We start from the raw sequence: 15551 nt of genomic DNA, 5'->3' as shown, positions 1-15551 counted from the left end.
AATTGCGCTGCCGCTCACTTTTTCGCGCAATTGCACTCTTTTTCTCTCACACACATGCACAATTGCACTCCCCCTCTTTCGCACAATCATACTCCCACTGCTCTCTCCCACAAGCACACAATCGCACTCCCGCCAGCAGGCAATCGCACTCCGATCTGCGCTCTCCCGCAAGCACACAATCGCGCTTTTGCCTGTGCTCTCTTGTGCACAATCACGCTCCCGCTCTCTCTCACAACTGCACATTCTCTCTCACAATCACGTGCTCTCTCTCACACACCATCCTGCTCCTGGAATTTAAACATGGGAATGAGAATTTTAAATTTGAATTGTTGAGAGACCAGCAGCCAATGTAAGCCAGTGACAATAAGGGTGATAGATGGAGCGAACTTGGTGTAGGATAGGATATGAGCTGAAATTTATGGAGCTTGGATAGCCAGCCAGGAGAGCATTGGAATAGCCATGTCTGGAGGTGACAAAGGCACAAATAAGAGTTTCAACAGCAGATGGGCAGTGGAATGCAGTTGGAGGTAGGTAGCCTTTGTGAGTAATACGGTATGGAGTTGGAAGCTCAGCAAAGGGTCAAATAGGACACCGAAACAGCAAACAGTCTGATTCCACCCATGTCAATAGGCAGAGAGGGTGATGACATCAGTGGCAAAGGTTGTGCTGCAGGCAGAAGAATTAAATGTTAACTAACTGGATAGTTGCAAATAACACTGCAACTTCCCCTGCCCCCATCCAAAAACCTTCACTATTAAGTGTGACCTGATGGAGGTCAAGATTGTATTATAAAATAAATAGTGATAGATAATTTTTCCACTGGTTGCTACAACAATGAGGAGCCACAAATGTAAGACAATAAAAAAATAAAAGGGATGTTAATTTAAAAAAAATCTTTACAGAGGGTGATTAATACACAGAATTCTCTCCTGCAAGCCTTTGGTGAAGCCCAGGCAACAACTTACATTTATGTAGTGCCTTTAACAAAGCTAAAGACTTAAGGTGCTCACAGGGGTAGTTGGAGCAAACTGGCACCAAACTAAAGGAGGAGAGATTTAGAAGGGGTTATCAAAGGCTTATGGCAGAACATTCAAGTGACCATCATGTTCTGGACCAAAGGCGTACCACACCATATTGTGTGGACTACAGTTATTGGTACCAGCTATGGATAAAATAACAAGGGAAGGTGGGTCCCTTCAAGCCTTGGTCGGCAACCCACCTTGAAGAGGGAAACTCTGAATCCAAACCTACGGCTTGGAGACCTCGCTGCTGCTCTCCTAGTTCGCTGGGCCACGACAGATGAGCTCCAGGCTAAAATGGTGGGGTCAGTCAGCACAAACTGTATTCCACCTTAAAGCACCACTGTGCAGGAAGGAAGGAAAGATTCACCTGAACTGCAATTCAACAAGTAAGTCCTGTAGCGATGAGAAAGGGGCGAAAACTGCAGGATGACACTGGCAGCCGCAGTTCCAATCCTGCATACAGGCAGCTCAGGATATTGTTCTTTTTGATGATGACCTAGAGACGACATCATCACCCAGTAGCACCCTGAGCGACCAAGCAGCCTTTTTGAAGGACAGCACTGCTTGCTCCTGAATTGGAGAGGGGCCTAGAAAAGGTGGCCTAAACAGATGCACGTCTCCCCACCACCCAGGTGGCTTGCTGCGGTCAACAGGCATCTCTTAATGCAGCCAAACTGCAACAGAGAAGAAAACGTGAACTCCTAACCTCACTTTAAAAGGTAGGAAAAGAAGAAAAACATGGTTACTTGAATGTTCTGACATAAGTGTTTGATAACCCCTCCTAAATCTCTCCTCCTTTGGTTTGATGCCCATTTGCTCCAAATACCTCTGTGAGCACCTTAGATCTTTAGCTTTGTTAAATGTAAGTTGTTGCCTGGGCTCCACCAAGGGCTTGCAGTAGAGAATTCTACTACACCCTCTATTGGTAAGGTAGACCTCAAGATGAACAACGCCTCTTTGGTGTTAGCTTCATGGTGAAAAAGACCATCACCACTAAACATTCAAGCCTGCCAATTGGCCATTCCAAAAGCATCATGTCCTTTCAAGACCAGCAGCATGTAACGCTCATCAGCGTTTATGCTCCAACTCTGAAGGCTAACCCAGGTGACAAAGATAAGTTCTACAGAGATCTCTGAACTCATTCAGAATGCCCCTCACAAGGACAAAATTGTTGTCCTTGCCGATTTCAATGCCAGAGTGAGCCGTGACAGCTTGGCATGGAAGGGAGTCCTCGGAAACCGTGGACTTGGAAACTGCAATGAAAACAGACATCTACTCTTGGAACTCTGTGCAGAAAAGCAGCTGTCCATAACTAACACCTTCTTTCAACAAAAAGATCGCTTCAAGACTATACGGATGCGTCCCTGCTCTAAACACTGGCATCTGACAGATTATGCCTTGGTGCACCAGTGTGACCTAAAGGACGTCCTGCATACTACAGTCATGCCCAATGCTCACTGTCATACAGACCACCAGCTCGTTCACTCAAAGCTGAACTTCCACTTCAAGCCTAAGCCCAAGAACAGACCTAGAGACAACCCATCGAAGAAATTTCAGGTCAGCAACCTGCAAACCTCATCTTGCAGAGACAGAGATTAAGCAACCTTATGGACCAGACTGGAACATCCCGATCTCACCTCTGATTCCACTCCAGAAGAACTCTGGGAACACATCAAAGCTGCAGTATTGGATACTTCCAATAAGGTCACCAGACCCAGCACCAAAAAGAATAGGGACTGGCTTGATGAAAATGACAAGGAAATTAAAGATCTGCTAACAATAAAAAGGTCAGCTCATCAGGCTCACCTGGCCAGTCAAGAGAAAAAGACAGCCTACTGTCAAGCATGCAGCACCCTTCAATGTAAACTGAGGAACATCCAAAATGACTGGTGGACCGCACTTGTGGAAAAATCTCAACTGTATGCTGATACTGGCGACATAAGAAGCTTCTAACAAGCACTAAAATCTGTCTAGGGACCAGAATATCAAACGCAAAACCCCGAGGAGTGCCGATGGCAACACCCTACACATCAACAAGGAGTCAGTCCTGGTTCACTGGTCAGAGCACTATGAAGCACCCTTCAGCACCACGTGCACAGTGCATGATACTGCCATCAATCGCATCCAACAACAACCTGTCAAAGAAGAACTGGATGACAACCCAACTCTAGAGGAAACTGTGACTGCCATCAACCAGATGAAGAGCAACAAAGCCCCCAGAGTCAATGAAATTCCACCCGAAGCCTTGAAGCATGGTGGCCCTGCCCTATACACCATAAGTTTTTCATGGCCTGCTGGGAACAGGGCAGGATTCCATGGGATCGTCGTGATGCCATTATCATAACCTTGTACAAAAACAAAGGAGAAAAGTCAGACTGCTCCAACTATCGTAGGATCACCCTCCTTTCTATTGCTGGGAAGATCCTGGTGAAAATACTTCTGAACAGGCTTGTGCTTACCATTGTGGAAGAAAATCTCCCAAAGAGCCAGTGCGGTTTCAGAGCAAACAGAGGCACCACAGACATGGTATTTGCACTCAGACATTTACAAGAAAAAAACTTGTTTGCAAAACAAAAGCCTGTACGTCACTTTCATAGACCTCACCAAGGCATTCAACACTGTGAGCTGAGATGAACTTTGGAAAATCCTCGAAAAACTCGGATGCCCACCTAGGTTCCTGGCCATGGGGAAACAGTCAAGCACAACAGCTTTCGAGTACTTTCCGAATCTCCAATGGTATGAAGCAGGGATGTGTGCTGGCCCCAACCTTATCCACCATTTTTTCAGCATGGTGCTGCAGCAAGTAACAGAAGACCTTAAGGAGGAAGTTTACGTACACTTCCGGACTCATGGTGGCCTTTTCAACCTGAGGCACTTCAGGCTGACACAAAGACACAAGAAAAACTCATCCATGAACTTCTTTTCGCCGATGACTGCACTCTCCTGACCAACAGTCAGTCAGACCTGCAATATATAACAACACATTTTTCCAAGGCGGTACAACTGTTAGGACTAAAAATCAGTTTAAAGAAAACTGAAGTCCTGCATCAGCCTGTACCCCAAGAATATAGACCACCAAGCATTGCCACCAAGGGAACAGAGCTAAATGTCGCCAAGCAATTTACCTAATGGGGAGCAATATCTCATTTGATGCCACCATATACAAGGAAGTGGACAATAGGCTTTCAAAAGCAAACAGCACATTCGACAGACTCCACAAACGAGCGTGGAGCAACCATATCCTCAGAGCACAGACCAAACTCAGTGTACAAAGCCACAGTCCTCACCATCCTTGTGTATGGCACCGAGTCATGGGTCCTATACCATCGTCAAGTATGCCTTCTAGACCGCTTCCATCAGCACTGTCTCCGCAGCATCCTCAAGATCCGCTGACAGGTTGGCATCACAAACATTGAAGTCCTTAAAACAGCTATCATCGCCAGCATCGAGGCCATCTTCCTGCAAAGCCAACTGCATTGGGTGGGTCACGTTGCGCAGATGGATGACAGTCACCTGCCCAAGATCGTGTTGTATGGAGAGCTGACCACTGCTAAACTGATCAGAGGGGCCCCACCAAACATTTCAAGGACTCCGTGAAGAAGTCCCTCTCTGTGTGCCACATCAACCATCGCGAGATGGAAGCACAGGCCATAGCTCGTGATGCCTGGAGATGCTACATCAGAAGTGCGAAAGACACCTTTGAGAGTGAGCGAAGAACCAGCATGAAAGAGAAAGGGAGGAGAAGGATAGATCCAATTGCCCTCAGCAGCGAATACACCTTCACTTGTACCCACGGTGGGAGAATCTGCCGGTCACGGATATGCCTGACAAGCCACCAGCGGGCCTACAACCGATGAGTAAACCTTCCAAAAATCTTCGTCCACGCAGAAATGCCAAGAGAGAGAGACGTCAGAATATTCAAGTTCAGGGGAACAAAAAACAAGTGATATTGGATTTGTTGCCTGCTGTACACCCCACCCGATCTTTCTCTGATAACTTTGATGGCTACCAGTGGTAGAGGAAAAAGGGAGAGGGAAGTGCGCAAGAGGCAGGAGTCAGAGAAACAAAGCTCAGGGGGGAGCGTTTAGGGCTGGACAAGTTATGGAGTTAGTGAAGGGAAAAGGCCATGTATGATTACAAAAATCCATGCAGACAGGAAAGACATAATTGCTCTGGAGAGAGTACAGAGGTGATTTACAAGAGTGTTGCCAGGGCTGGAAAATTACAGCTATGAAGAAAAGATTGGATAAGCTAGAGTTGTTTTCCGTAGAACAGAGGAGGCTGAGAGGTGACTTAATTGAGGTCTACAAAATTATGAGGGGCCTAGATAGAGGAGACAGGAAGGACATGTTTCCCCTAGTGGAGAAGTCAATTATGAGGGGGCAAAGATTTAAGGTGATTGGTCGAAGGATTAGAGGGGACATGACAAAAAAACTTTTTCACCCAGAGGGTGGTGGGAGTCTGCAATTCACTGCCCGGATCGGTGGTGGAGGCAGAAGCCCTCAACTCATTTAAAAGGTACCTGGTCCTGTACATGAAATGCTGTAAACTGCAAGGCTACAGACCAGGTGCTAGAAGGTGGGATTAGAATGGGGAGGCTAGATTTTTCCAGCCGGCACGGACACAATGGGCTGAATGGCCTCTTTCTGTGTATCAACTTTTTAATGGTTCTAAAAATAAGAAAGGAATTTTAAACTTGTGATGTTCATAGATCGGGAGCTAATGTTCTTCAGCAGGGACAGGTTAATAGGCAAGCATGCCTTAGTACAAGATAGGATGCACTTTAAAAAGGAATTCAACAGTACCTTGAAGATTATTATTAAAAGGTATGTCCTTCTTCTTTGGCCTCCTTATCTCGAGAGACAATGGATAAGCGCCTGGAGGTGGTCAGTGGTTTGTGAAGCAGCGCCTGGAGTGGCTATAAAGGCCAATTCTAGAGCGACAGGCTCTTCCACAGGTGCTGCAGAGAAATTTGTTTGTCGGGGCTGTTACACAGTTGGCTCTCCCCTTGCGCCTCTGTCTTTTTTCCTGCCAACTACTAAGTCTCTTCGACTCGCCACACTTTAGTCCCGTCTTTATGGCTGCCCACCAGCTCTGGCGAATGCTGGCAACTGACTCCCACGACTTGTGATCAATGTCACAGGATTTCATGTCGCGTTTGCAAACGTCTTTAAAGCGGAGACATGGACGGCTGGTGGGTCTGATACCAGTGGCGAGCTCGCTGTACAATGTGTCTTTGGGGATCCTGCCATCTTCCATGCGGCTCACATGGCCAAGCCATCTCAAGCGCCGCTGACTCAGTAGTGTGTATAAGCTGGGGATGTTGGCCGCCTCGAGGACTTCTGTGTTGGAGATACAGTCCTGCCACTTGATGCCAAGTATTCTCCGGAGGCAGCGAAGATGGAATGAATTGAGACGTCACTCTTGGCTGACATACGTTGTCCAGGCCTCGCTGCCATAGAGCAAGGTACTGAGGACACAGGCCTGATACACTCGGACTTTTGTGTTCCGTGTCAGTGCGCCATTTTCCCACACTCTCTTGGCCAGTCTGGACATAGCAGTGGAAGCCTTTCCCATGTGCTTGTTGATTTCTGCATCTAGAGACAGGTTACTGGTGATAGTTGAGCCTAGGTAGGTGAACTCTTGAATCACTTCCAGAGCGTGGTCGCCAATATTGATGGATGGAGCACTTCTGACATCCTGCCCCATGATGTTTGTTTTCTTGAGGCTGATGGTTAGGCCAAATTCATTGCAGGCAGCCGCAAACCTGTCGATGAGACTCTGCAGGCACTCTTCAGCGTGAGATGTTAAAGCAGCATCGTCAGCAAAGAGGAGTTCCCTGATGAGGACTTTCCATACTTTGGACTTCGCTCTTAGACGGGCAAGGTTGAACAACCTGCCCCCTGATCTTCTGTGGAGGAAAATTCCTTCTTCAGAGGACTTGAACGCATGTGAAAGCAGCAGGGAGAAGAAAATCCCAAAAAGTGTGGGTGCGAGAACACAGCCCTGTTTCACGCCACTCAGGATAGGAAAGGGCTCTGAGGAGGAGCCACCATGTTGAATTGTGCCTTTCATATTGTCATGGAATGAGATGATGATACTTAGTAGCTTTGGTGGGCATCCAATCTTTTCTAGTAGTCTGAAGAGACCACGTCTGCTGACGAGGTCAAAGGCTTTGGTGAGATCAATGAAAGCAATGTAGAGGGGCATCTGTTGTTCACGGCATTTCTCCTGTATCTGACGAAGGGAGAACAGCATGTCAACGGTCGATCTCTCTTGGTCGATCTCGACCTTGAAGAATATTATTAAAAGGTATGTGGGCTGAGCAAAAGAGTGGGATATGAATAAATGGTACACATGGAGAAAAACAAAGTCCCAGTTTCAGTGCTGTAACATTCTATAAATCTAACAGTAATTTCAACATTGCAGGTTAACATAACTTTTGTCTTTTTTTAAAAACTGTGTTGGCTTTTATCTAAACTATTTTAGCCATTTTAAAAGTAATCCATTTACAATCAGAAGCTCGAGGAGATTGGGCTAAGTGACACGATTTATACCTTTAAAATCAGACATTATGGCCAGGGTTTTCTACCTGTGATCTTGCCAGCCCACGATTTTCCCCATTTTGATTAACAGGCAAATCATAGGCTGATGAGTGGACAGTGTAAAACACCAGCCAATATTGTTGTATTTGTGGAAACTATACCAGTGTAGGTGCTACGAAGGTTTACAGGAGTTTCTTTTGCCCCAAGAACTTTTCAAGTTTCTGTAGAAATACAAAGCAGTAACCGAAATGTCAATTTCCATTTTTGTAAAATCATCAATTTTGTTGTCCACATAAAGACAGTTTAGTCAGGTTACCCTTGCTGTTGGATTACTTTACGAGACATTGTTAAGAAACATGACTTCTTAACTGACCCAAAAATCTCCACAGAATCCATGTCAGTATGCTACAAAAACTTCCAGCAAAATATTTTTATATGAACTGAGAAGTGCTTGAACAGAAAATACTCTTTCATTCTGTACAGAAATAAAATGTCCATTTTCAAACAATGCCATTATAAAATCACCTCACTTAGTCCAAACTTCCTTGTAAGTAAAATATATCATAAAATTACTAAAAAAAAATAGTATTAATAAAATCTAACAGTAAAATCATTTTCGAGATCATACCCACTTGGTTGTAGACTGGACTGAATGCACTAAGATTTACCATATTTGGGCTGAAACAAGGCTCTCAAACCTTTGTTTAAGTTCTCAGCATCGTGCCAATTACTGTCATGTGATGATGTTAAGCAATCATTGCCTTTCAGTTGGTTCTATTTTCGCTTAATGTACTCGAACAGGGCATGCCTTTAGATTTGCAGTTTCCAACCCCATCTTCCTCCTTCACAAAATTCAATCTCTAATCAATTCTTCTTCTATTCAATCATACTCTATATCATAGCTGTTACCATTTTTATTGAAAAGCCTAATGCTCAAATTACACTGCAAGATATATATGCACCAACAAAAATGAACTCTTTCTGTTCATGAAATATACGTGTTTTGTTTTTAAGTGTCAATTCAACCCATTAATTGTACACAGTAGATTATTATAGGGAACTTGCATGCAACAAGATTCTCAATGAGAGTTGCAAACAAGCAATGCGTGCACTACATTTGCGCCCATTTCTTTTAACTTCCAACTCAGTGGTGCAGTGGTTAGCACCGTAGCCTCATAGCTCCAGCGACCCGGGTTCAGTTCTGGGTACTGCCTGTGCGGAGTTTGCAAGTTCTCCCTGCGACCTTGTGGGTTTTGGCCGGGTGCTCCGGTTTCCTCCCATAGCCAAAGACTTGCAGGTTGATAGGTAAATTAGCCATTGTAAAATGCCCCTAGTATAGGTAGGTGGTAGGAGAATTGAGGGAAGATGGGGATATGGTAGGGAATATGGGATTAATGTAGGATTAGTATAAATGGGTGGTTGATGGTCGGCACAGACTTGGAGGGCCGAAGGGCCTGTTTCAGTGCTGTATCTCTCTATGACTAATTCACACACCTAGTAAGATTAGAGTACAAGGATAGATATTCTATAACTATCCCTCCTCATCTTTCTTGACCTATCTGCAGCCTTTGACACAACTGACCACACAATCCTCCTCCAACATCAGTCCGCCGTCATCCAACTAGGTGGAACTGTAATTGCCTGCTTCCATTCTTATCTAGCGAAGCACAGTCAGACAAACAATCACCTGCGATGGCTTCTCCTCCCACTCCCACATTATTACCTCCAAAGATCTATCCTGGGCCCCCTATTTCTCAGCTACATGCTCAGCAATATCATTCGAAAGCACGTCAAAGAACAAAGAACAGTACAGCACAGGAACAGGCCATTCGGCCCTCCAAGCCTGCGCCGATCCTGGTGGCTGCCGAAACTAACACCTTCTGCACTTCCGGGGCCCATATCCCTCTATTCCCTTCCTATTCATATGTTTGTCAAGATGTCTCTTAAACGTCGCTATCGTATCTGCTTCCACATGGATGCTGATGACACTCAGCTCTATCTCACTACCACTTCTTTGGACCCCTCCACTGTCTGTTTTGTCACACTACTTGTCTGATATCTAATACTGGATGAGCAAAAATTTCTTCCAACTAAATATTGGGAAGACTGGCGCCAGACTACCAGAAACTTCAATCCCTGAATACCATTTTCATCTTTGGTAACTTTTTAAGTTGAATAAGAACATTCTCACTTTGGTATCGTGTTGACCCCAAGAGGAGTTTCCAATCTCATATCCACATCAAACTGCCTACTTCCACCTCTGACATCACTCAAATCCAAATTGTTACCTCTAGACTTGACTATTTCTATGTTCCCCTGTCGGCCTCCCATTTTCCTCCCTAATAAACATGCTCACCCAAAATTCTGCTGTCCATATCTTAACCACTCCAAGTCTCGTTCACCATTGCCTCCAAGCCTGCTGACCTTCACTGACCCCTGATCCGGCAACACCTCAATATTAAAATTTTCATCCTTGATTTCAAATTCTCATGGTTGGCTCCTCTCTATCTCTGTATCTCCTCCAGCTCTACAAGCCTTCAAGATCTCAGTGATCTTCCAATTCTGGCTTCTTGTACATCCCTGATCTTAATCACTCCAGTACTGGCAGCCTTGCTCTCAGCTGCCATGCCCTAAACTCTAGAATCCCCTCCTTAAAACTCTCTGCCTCTATCTCCTCTTTTCAGATCCTCATTAAAACCTACCTCTTGGATCAAGCTTTGGTCATCTGTCCCAATATCTCCTTCTGTGGCTCAGTGTTTTTATTGATATCTCTCTTGTTAATCACCTTGGGATATTTTACTATGTTACATGCACTATATAAATCTAAGTTATTGCTGTTACGTCTGCCTAGAAAAACTCTACATTTTGTTGAAATAACCAATTGCTTGAACCATTGATACATTTAGAAAACATAGCTCCAGTTTGACAACAAAAGCATAGAGTACACTTTCTATGGTGGTTCAACTCAGTTTACAGCTTTTTCTTTTAGTAATTTAGTATACTGTATTCGCTGCTCACAATGCAGTCTCCTCTACATTGGGGAAACCAAACGCAGATTGGGTGACCGCTTTGCGGAACACCTCCGTTCAGTCTGAAAGCATGACCCTGAGCTTCCGGTTGCTTGCCATTTCAACACACACATCTGCTCTCATGCCCACTTATTTGTCCTGGGCTTGCTGCAGTGTTCCAGTGAACATCAACTCAAGCTCGAAGAACAGCATCTCATTTACCGATTAAGCACGCTACAGCCTGCCAGACTGAACACTGAGTTCAACAACTTCAAAGCACGATGGGCCCCCCTTTTTATTTTTAGTTATTTTTTCTGTTTCATTTTTTATTTGTTTATTTTAGTTTGTTTCATCACTTTTTTTTTTAAACCATGTGTGTGGCCCACTTTTTTTTTCCATGTTTGTGCTTTGGGCCAGGGCTGTTTATTTTTCTGTCAATTAACACCCTCTCTGCACTAACGCTTTGTCTTTCAGCACATCATTAACACACCATTTGCCTTTGCTCCATGACCTTCTGGTCAGTTATTCTCTGTGACCCTGTCTTATCAACACCTTCCCTTTTGTTATCTCTTGCCCCACCCTTGCTTTATTTGCTTAAAACCTATTACATTTCTAGCCTTTACCAGTTCTGATGAAAGGTCACTGACCTGAAACATTTACTCTGCTTCTCTCTCCATATATGCTGCCAGACCCGCTGAGTAGTTCCAGCATTTCTTGTTTAATTTCAGATTTCTAACATCTGCAGTATTTTGCTTTTATTCCAGCTTTTTCTTGTTTAGTTAATTTTGATCCACTTCAAAATCCCTAAAATCCATAAAATAAATTTTCTAGACGATTAACCGTATTCTGAAGATACCTCCTTGGCAAGGAATCAAACTCCTCACAAATTTCAGTCACTGTAGCTCCAAAAAAACTTCTAAGCAATTTCTCTGCTCCAGTCTCTTGTACAATTAAGCTTTTAGGTAGATATTAGATCAAATTTCTAGTCTACAAAAAGTACATATTTTGAACAAATTTCAATAAATAACAACAATTGTAAGTGTAATGCTAATTTTTGACTTGCCATGGGAACTTTTAGTCCATTTTAGGGTACTGATCTTTTACATTCTAGTTTTTCCAAGCCACATATCACCGACAACAGAGAAAGCAGTCCCTATACAATACAGTCCAAATTGCCAACTAAACCACTCAAGAACAGCCCAGTGATCAAACTACTTCTCCTTTTCTCCTTGCTGTGGGAAGACTTTACATCAGCTCCTTGCTTTTCTGCAGTTGGCTTCAAGAAATGAGTCAAGTTTACTTTTTCAGGAGCGCAGCTGGAGAAAGAGAGGGAAAGAACCATACTTCACATTAACATTCCATGGTACTTTCTATACTTTTCCGACTAAGCACCTTCAGTTCATTCTCGGGGCAACTAGAGATGGGCAATAAGTGTGGCCTTGCCTGCATTTTCAACATTCTTAGAAAAAATTGAAAAAAAAATGTCCTTCCATACTCCAGAAATGTTGCTCTTATGTAAAATATGAACACTAGAGCTGTTTGCAATGGATTAGTCTGATCACTGAATTAAAATAACAGACAGGACAAACTAGAGCCACGTATACAACTAAAATGTGTTTATGGTTTATCACTAACATGTAGATTTATTCAGATTCTCGAGTCTCAACTGCTATTTTAAAAGTGGTTTTGTCAAACAACCTTCCTTCCCTTTTACAAGAGCAATTCTGAACATAAGCTGCGAAATAGCATTCGACACCTACTTTAAAAATTGCTTTACAGTGATGTACCTGGTAAAAAACTAGACCAGTACAATGAATCGTAAGTTATCTAGTTACAAAATGTAGCATGATAGTCAATGTTTTTATATTGACTGAATTGATTCTTTCATTTTAATTCCTCAATAAGGCTGGAGCAAGCCAGACAGGCACAGCTGGAATCAGTGTTCATCAATAAACTTACAGACTCTCAAAGGTCATACTTTTATCCCCACTCTGGCTTCTATGTGCAAAACTTTTAGTCACAAAAATATAAACACATTTATTGAGATCATCAGTTTTTAAATTTCACAAGAGTGTAGGTGTGGCAGGGCTGGGCTAAGAAAACAAAATCAGTTGTATTAGTACCAATATTATAAATGTTTTTAATGACTCTAGTTAAATGTTGGACTGTTAAAATGATCTGTAAGTAAATAATTAATCATCTGCGATATTCTAGCTGCGGATATTTACTTCACATCTATTTTTCATATACAATGCATACAGAAATCAAGGGGAACATGAATGAGGCCTACGAGGTCAGTCATTTTGAATGCAGCAATTGTCCAGGATCTGATGTGGATTCATCAAGACTACATTTTTTTCACACGCTGAGATGGCATTACAAGCTCATGTTATAGTACTTCTGGTTTACATGTGATAGCTAATCAAGCTGAAGTAGAATGAATAATTTAGGTATATGTACTAGAATGAATTCTTAGGGGTGAATTATTTAATAACTAATCTGTATGCCATTCAAAAGCTTTCAAAAAAATCATAAAGTGCAGCTTTAAAAATACAATTACATTTTTGACAAACTTTAATGGTTCCAGAAAGGAATGCTACTTCAGGCCTTATGTTTATAGTAGGAGACTGCACTGAGAATTGTTCAAGCTGATCAGAACTGATAGCAATCTTTCAGTGCTTACACAAGCTCAACTGTTCCTACATCAAACCAGATCCAATTACCTGATGTATGTGCTGCATTTCTGTTCCCCAATATCAACTCAGTATCACACTGTGGGGAATAAGTGGCTATAAGTTCAAATCAAACCATTTATACTTGTCAGATATGACTTGTACTCATTACAACAATCTCTAAAACAGGAGTGTCTATGAAAAGCACCAATAATATTGCAGTAGTTTTAGTATCAATTAGCAAATCTGTAACAAGTCCAAACTCAGCTTTACAAAATCAGGATGCTGTCAGGAGAACAATATTTTTAGGTACTTATACTGGTCTAAATAGACAAAAACAGATCAACTCAGCATGACTTGTAACAACTTTAGATTATAAAGATCCATGACCTAAATTTATATTAATTAATTCTGGTAAATATGTTATTCCGTTGGCTGATATAAACAACAATTATAAACTATAGTTAGCTGTACATACCTCCTCCCATTCTGATTGAAAGGATGGTGATTTTTCTAACCGTTTCTTCACTGAACTGCAGTTCGAAAGAGACTCACTGCGACTTCCCAGCATATCCTCCTCAGATGGAGAACGTGTAACGAGCTCTGAATCTGATTTTGACAAACTTCTTGCGAATTTAAGGTCGGCTTTACCCTTGCCACTTGGCCGTACCCTTTCCAAAGTACATGTCCGTTTTTCTACTCTCTTGCTGAATGGAAGGTTTTTACCTTGAACAGACTTGGAGCTTGGAGGATCCGCCTGGTTGATGGTGGTGGGGAGGACTGTATTATAGATTACCTGCTGCCCTTTTTGCTCAGCAGTATCTGCTGCCGCAGAGTTCTTAATGCCAGTGTTCTCTGCCTGCCCTGTTGCACAGTGTTGCCTCTCTGGCAATACTCTGCTTTGCATCGCTTCAGCTTCCACTCCCACTTTGCTCAAAGCAGCTAGTAGTGTGACTGGATCGTCCTGAATCTCACAGATTGGAGGTGACCCATGCAGAAGTCCCGAAAACTGCTCAGGAATGTTGACATCCTGAGATTCAACCTCACTATTCATGTGATCTTGAGGAGAAAAAAAAGAACAGTTTATTAAAAATCCAGCCCACACAGCTGCAACAGACAGCTGATTGTAAAAGATTTCTGCAACACACAGCCACACAACATTTGTGAAATTCCAATCCCAAACTGATTTATTCAGTCTGGCGAAAGACGGTGTCCATGTCTAGTCTCTATTAACATTAATAGCAGACACTCGCTTTATATGGACAGAATTCTATGAATAAATTGCAAGCTGTACAATGAAAGGCATAGATTAAGGTGGATGAAAGAGTCAGGCAGCCCTTGAAGAAAACATTCAATTGTACAGCAAAAAACTGCAAGAGATAACAGATTTCTGTTTATACACAATGCAACCTTATTAATAAATGCTCCCCCCAAAAAACACAGCTTATCCTAATAGCCACAGACAAGAGAGCAATTTAAAATCTTTATTCCTTTAACTTCAATATATACTATTTGTACAGTTAGTTCCTTCAAATTATATATAAAAAAACTGCAGCATGCCTTTTCAAATAAGCATGCTTTATTTGCAGGAAATTTCACAACACCAGAAATCGATCCTGTTGTGGAGGCTGACATTTTGGCAGACCCAATACAAGAAAAGGGAATTCACTGTGTTTTGTAACTGCTCTTATATTAACCCTATTTTAACATATCCAGGGAGACCATTCTACTGCTAAATCTGATTCCCACATCCTGGTCAGAGACTCAGATCCAGACTTTTGTAGATCTACGAGCCACTGCAGGGCTAAAGGGACTGGATTAAGCTCGGTAAACATGGGGAACTGGCCTCTTAGAATCCAAATTAAAATAAGGTCAATATGAAAACTGCTTTTCATTCAGGTACAAATCACAAAAATTGTCAATTTAAATGGAAATGCCACTACATTTAGTGGCATGACTAGAACCAGGCAAACAGAATTTACAAATCACTACACCTCAGTCAGCAGTCAACAATCATTGTTCAATTATGATTGCATTCAACTGAAGGTGGTTGAAGTTTTAATTACACCACATTCAAATCACAACATTTTTGATCCTGTCGACTATACTCAAGTCACTGTGCATTTCCCTTGGTTACTGCATCTCCACAATGCTAATGTTTATTCAGTCAATTCACTCCCCAGTCTACAGAAAAAATGCATCCTTTACAATAAAATATTTATGCGTTACCATTGTGATAACCCATCTTGCATAACCACAATGTAACTTGGAACATCTGACATCATCACTAAATTCCAGCAAGTA

At 42.6% G+C, this 15551-nt stretch overlaps 1 protein-coding gene across 7 annotated transcripts in view; it reads right to left on the bottom strand.

Annotated features, from left to right (window-relative positions):
- LOC137383819 (ankyrin repeat and SAM domain-containing protein 1A-like) overlaps positions 1 to 15551 on the bottom strand; it is a 549597-nt gene that overhangs the window by 219264 nt on the left and 314782 nt on the right. For 6 of the 7 annotated variants that reach the window (XM_068057078.1, XM_068057083.1, XM_068057082.1 and 3 more), the window contains one exon: positions 13726 to 14306. In XM_068057078.1, the coding sequence (XP_067913179.1) occupies positions 13726 to 14306 (581 nt within the window). Of the gene's footprint in view, positions 1 to 5827; positions 6121 to 13725; positions 14307 to 15551 lie in introns of those variants that run through there. The other variant, XM_068057084.1, reaches the window with a different exon arrangement.

Source organism: Heterodontus francisci, chromosome 25 (assembly GCF_036365525.1).
Source record: "Heterodontus francisci isolate sHetFra1 chromosome 25, sHetFra1.hap1, whole genome shotgun sequence".
In the NCBI taxonomy this organism is placed as follows: Eukaryota; Metazoa; Chordata; class Chondrichthyes; order Heterodontiformes; family Heterodontidae; genus Heterodontus; species Heterodontus francisci.
Note: the sequence above shows the minus strand (reverse complement) of the source record. Positions and strands in the feature narration are given on the sequence as shown.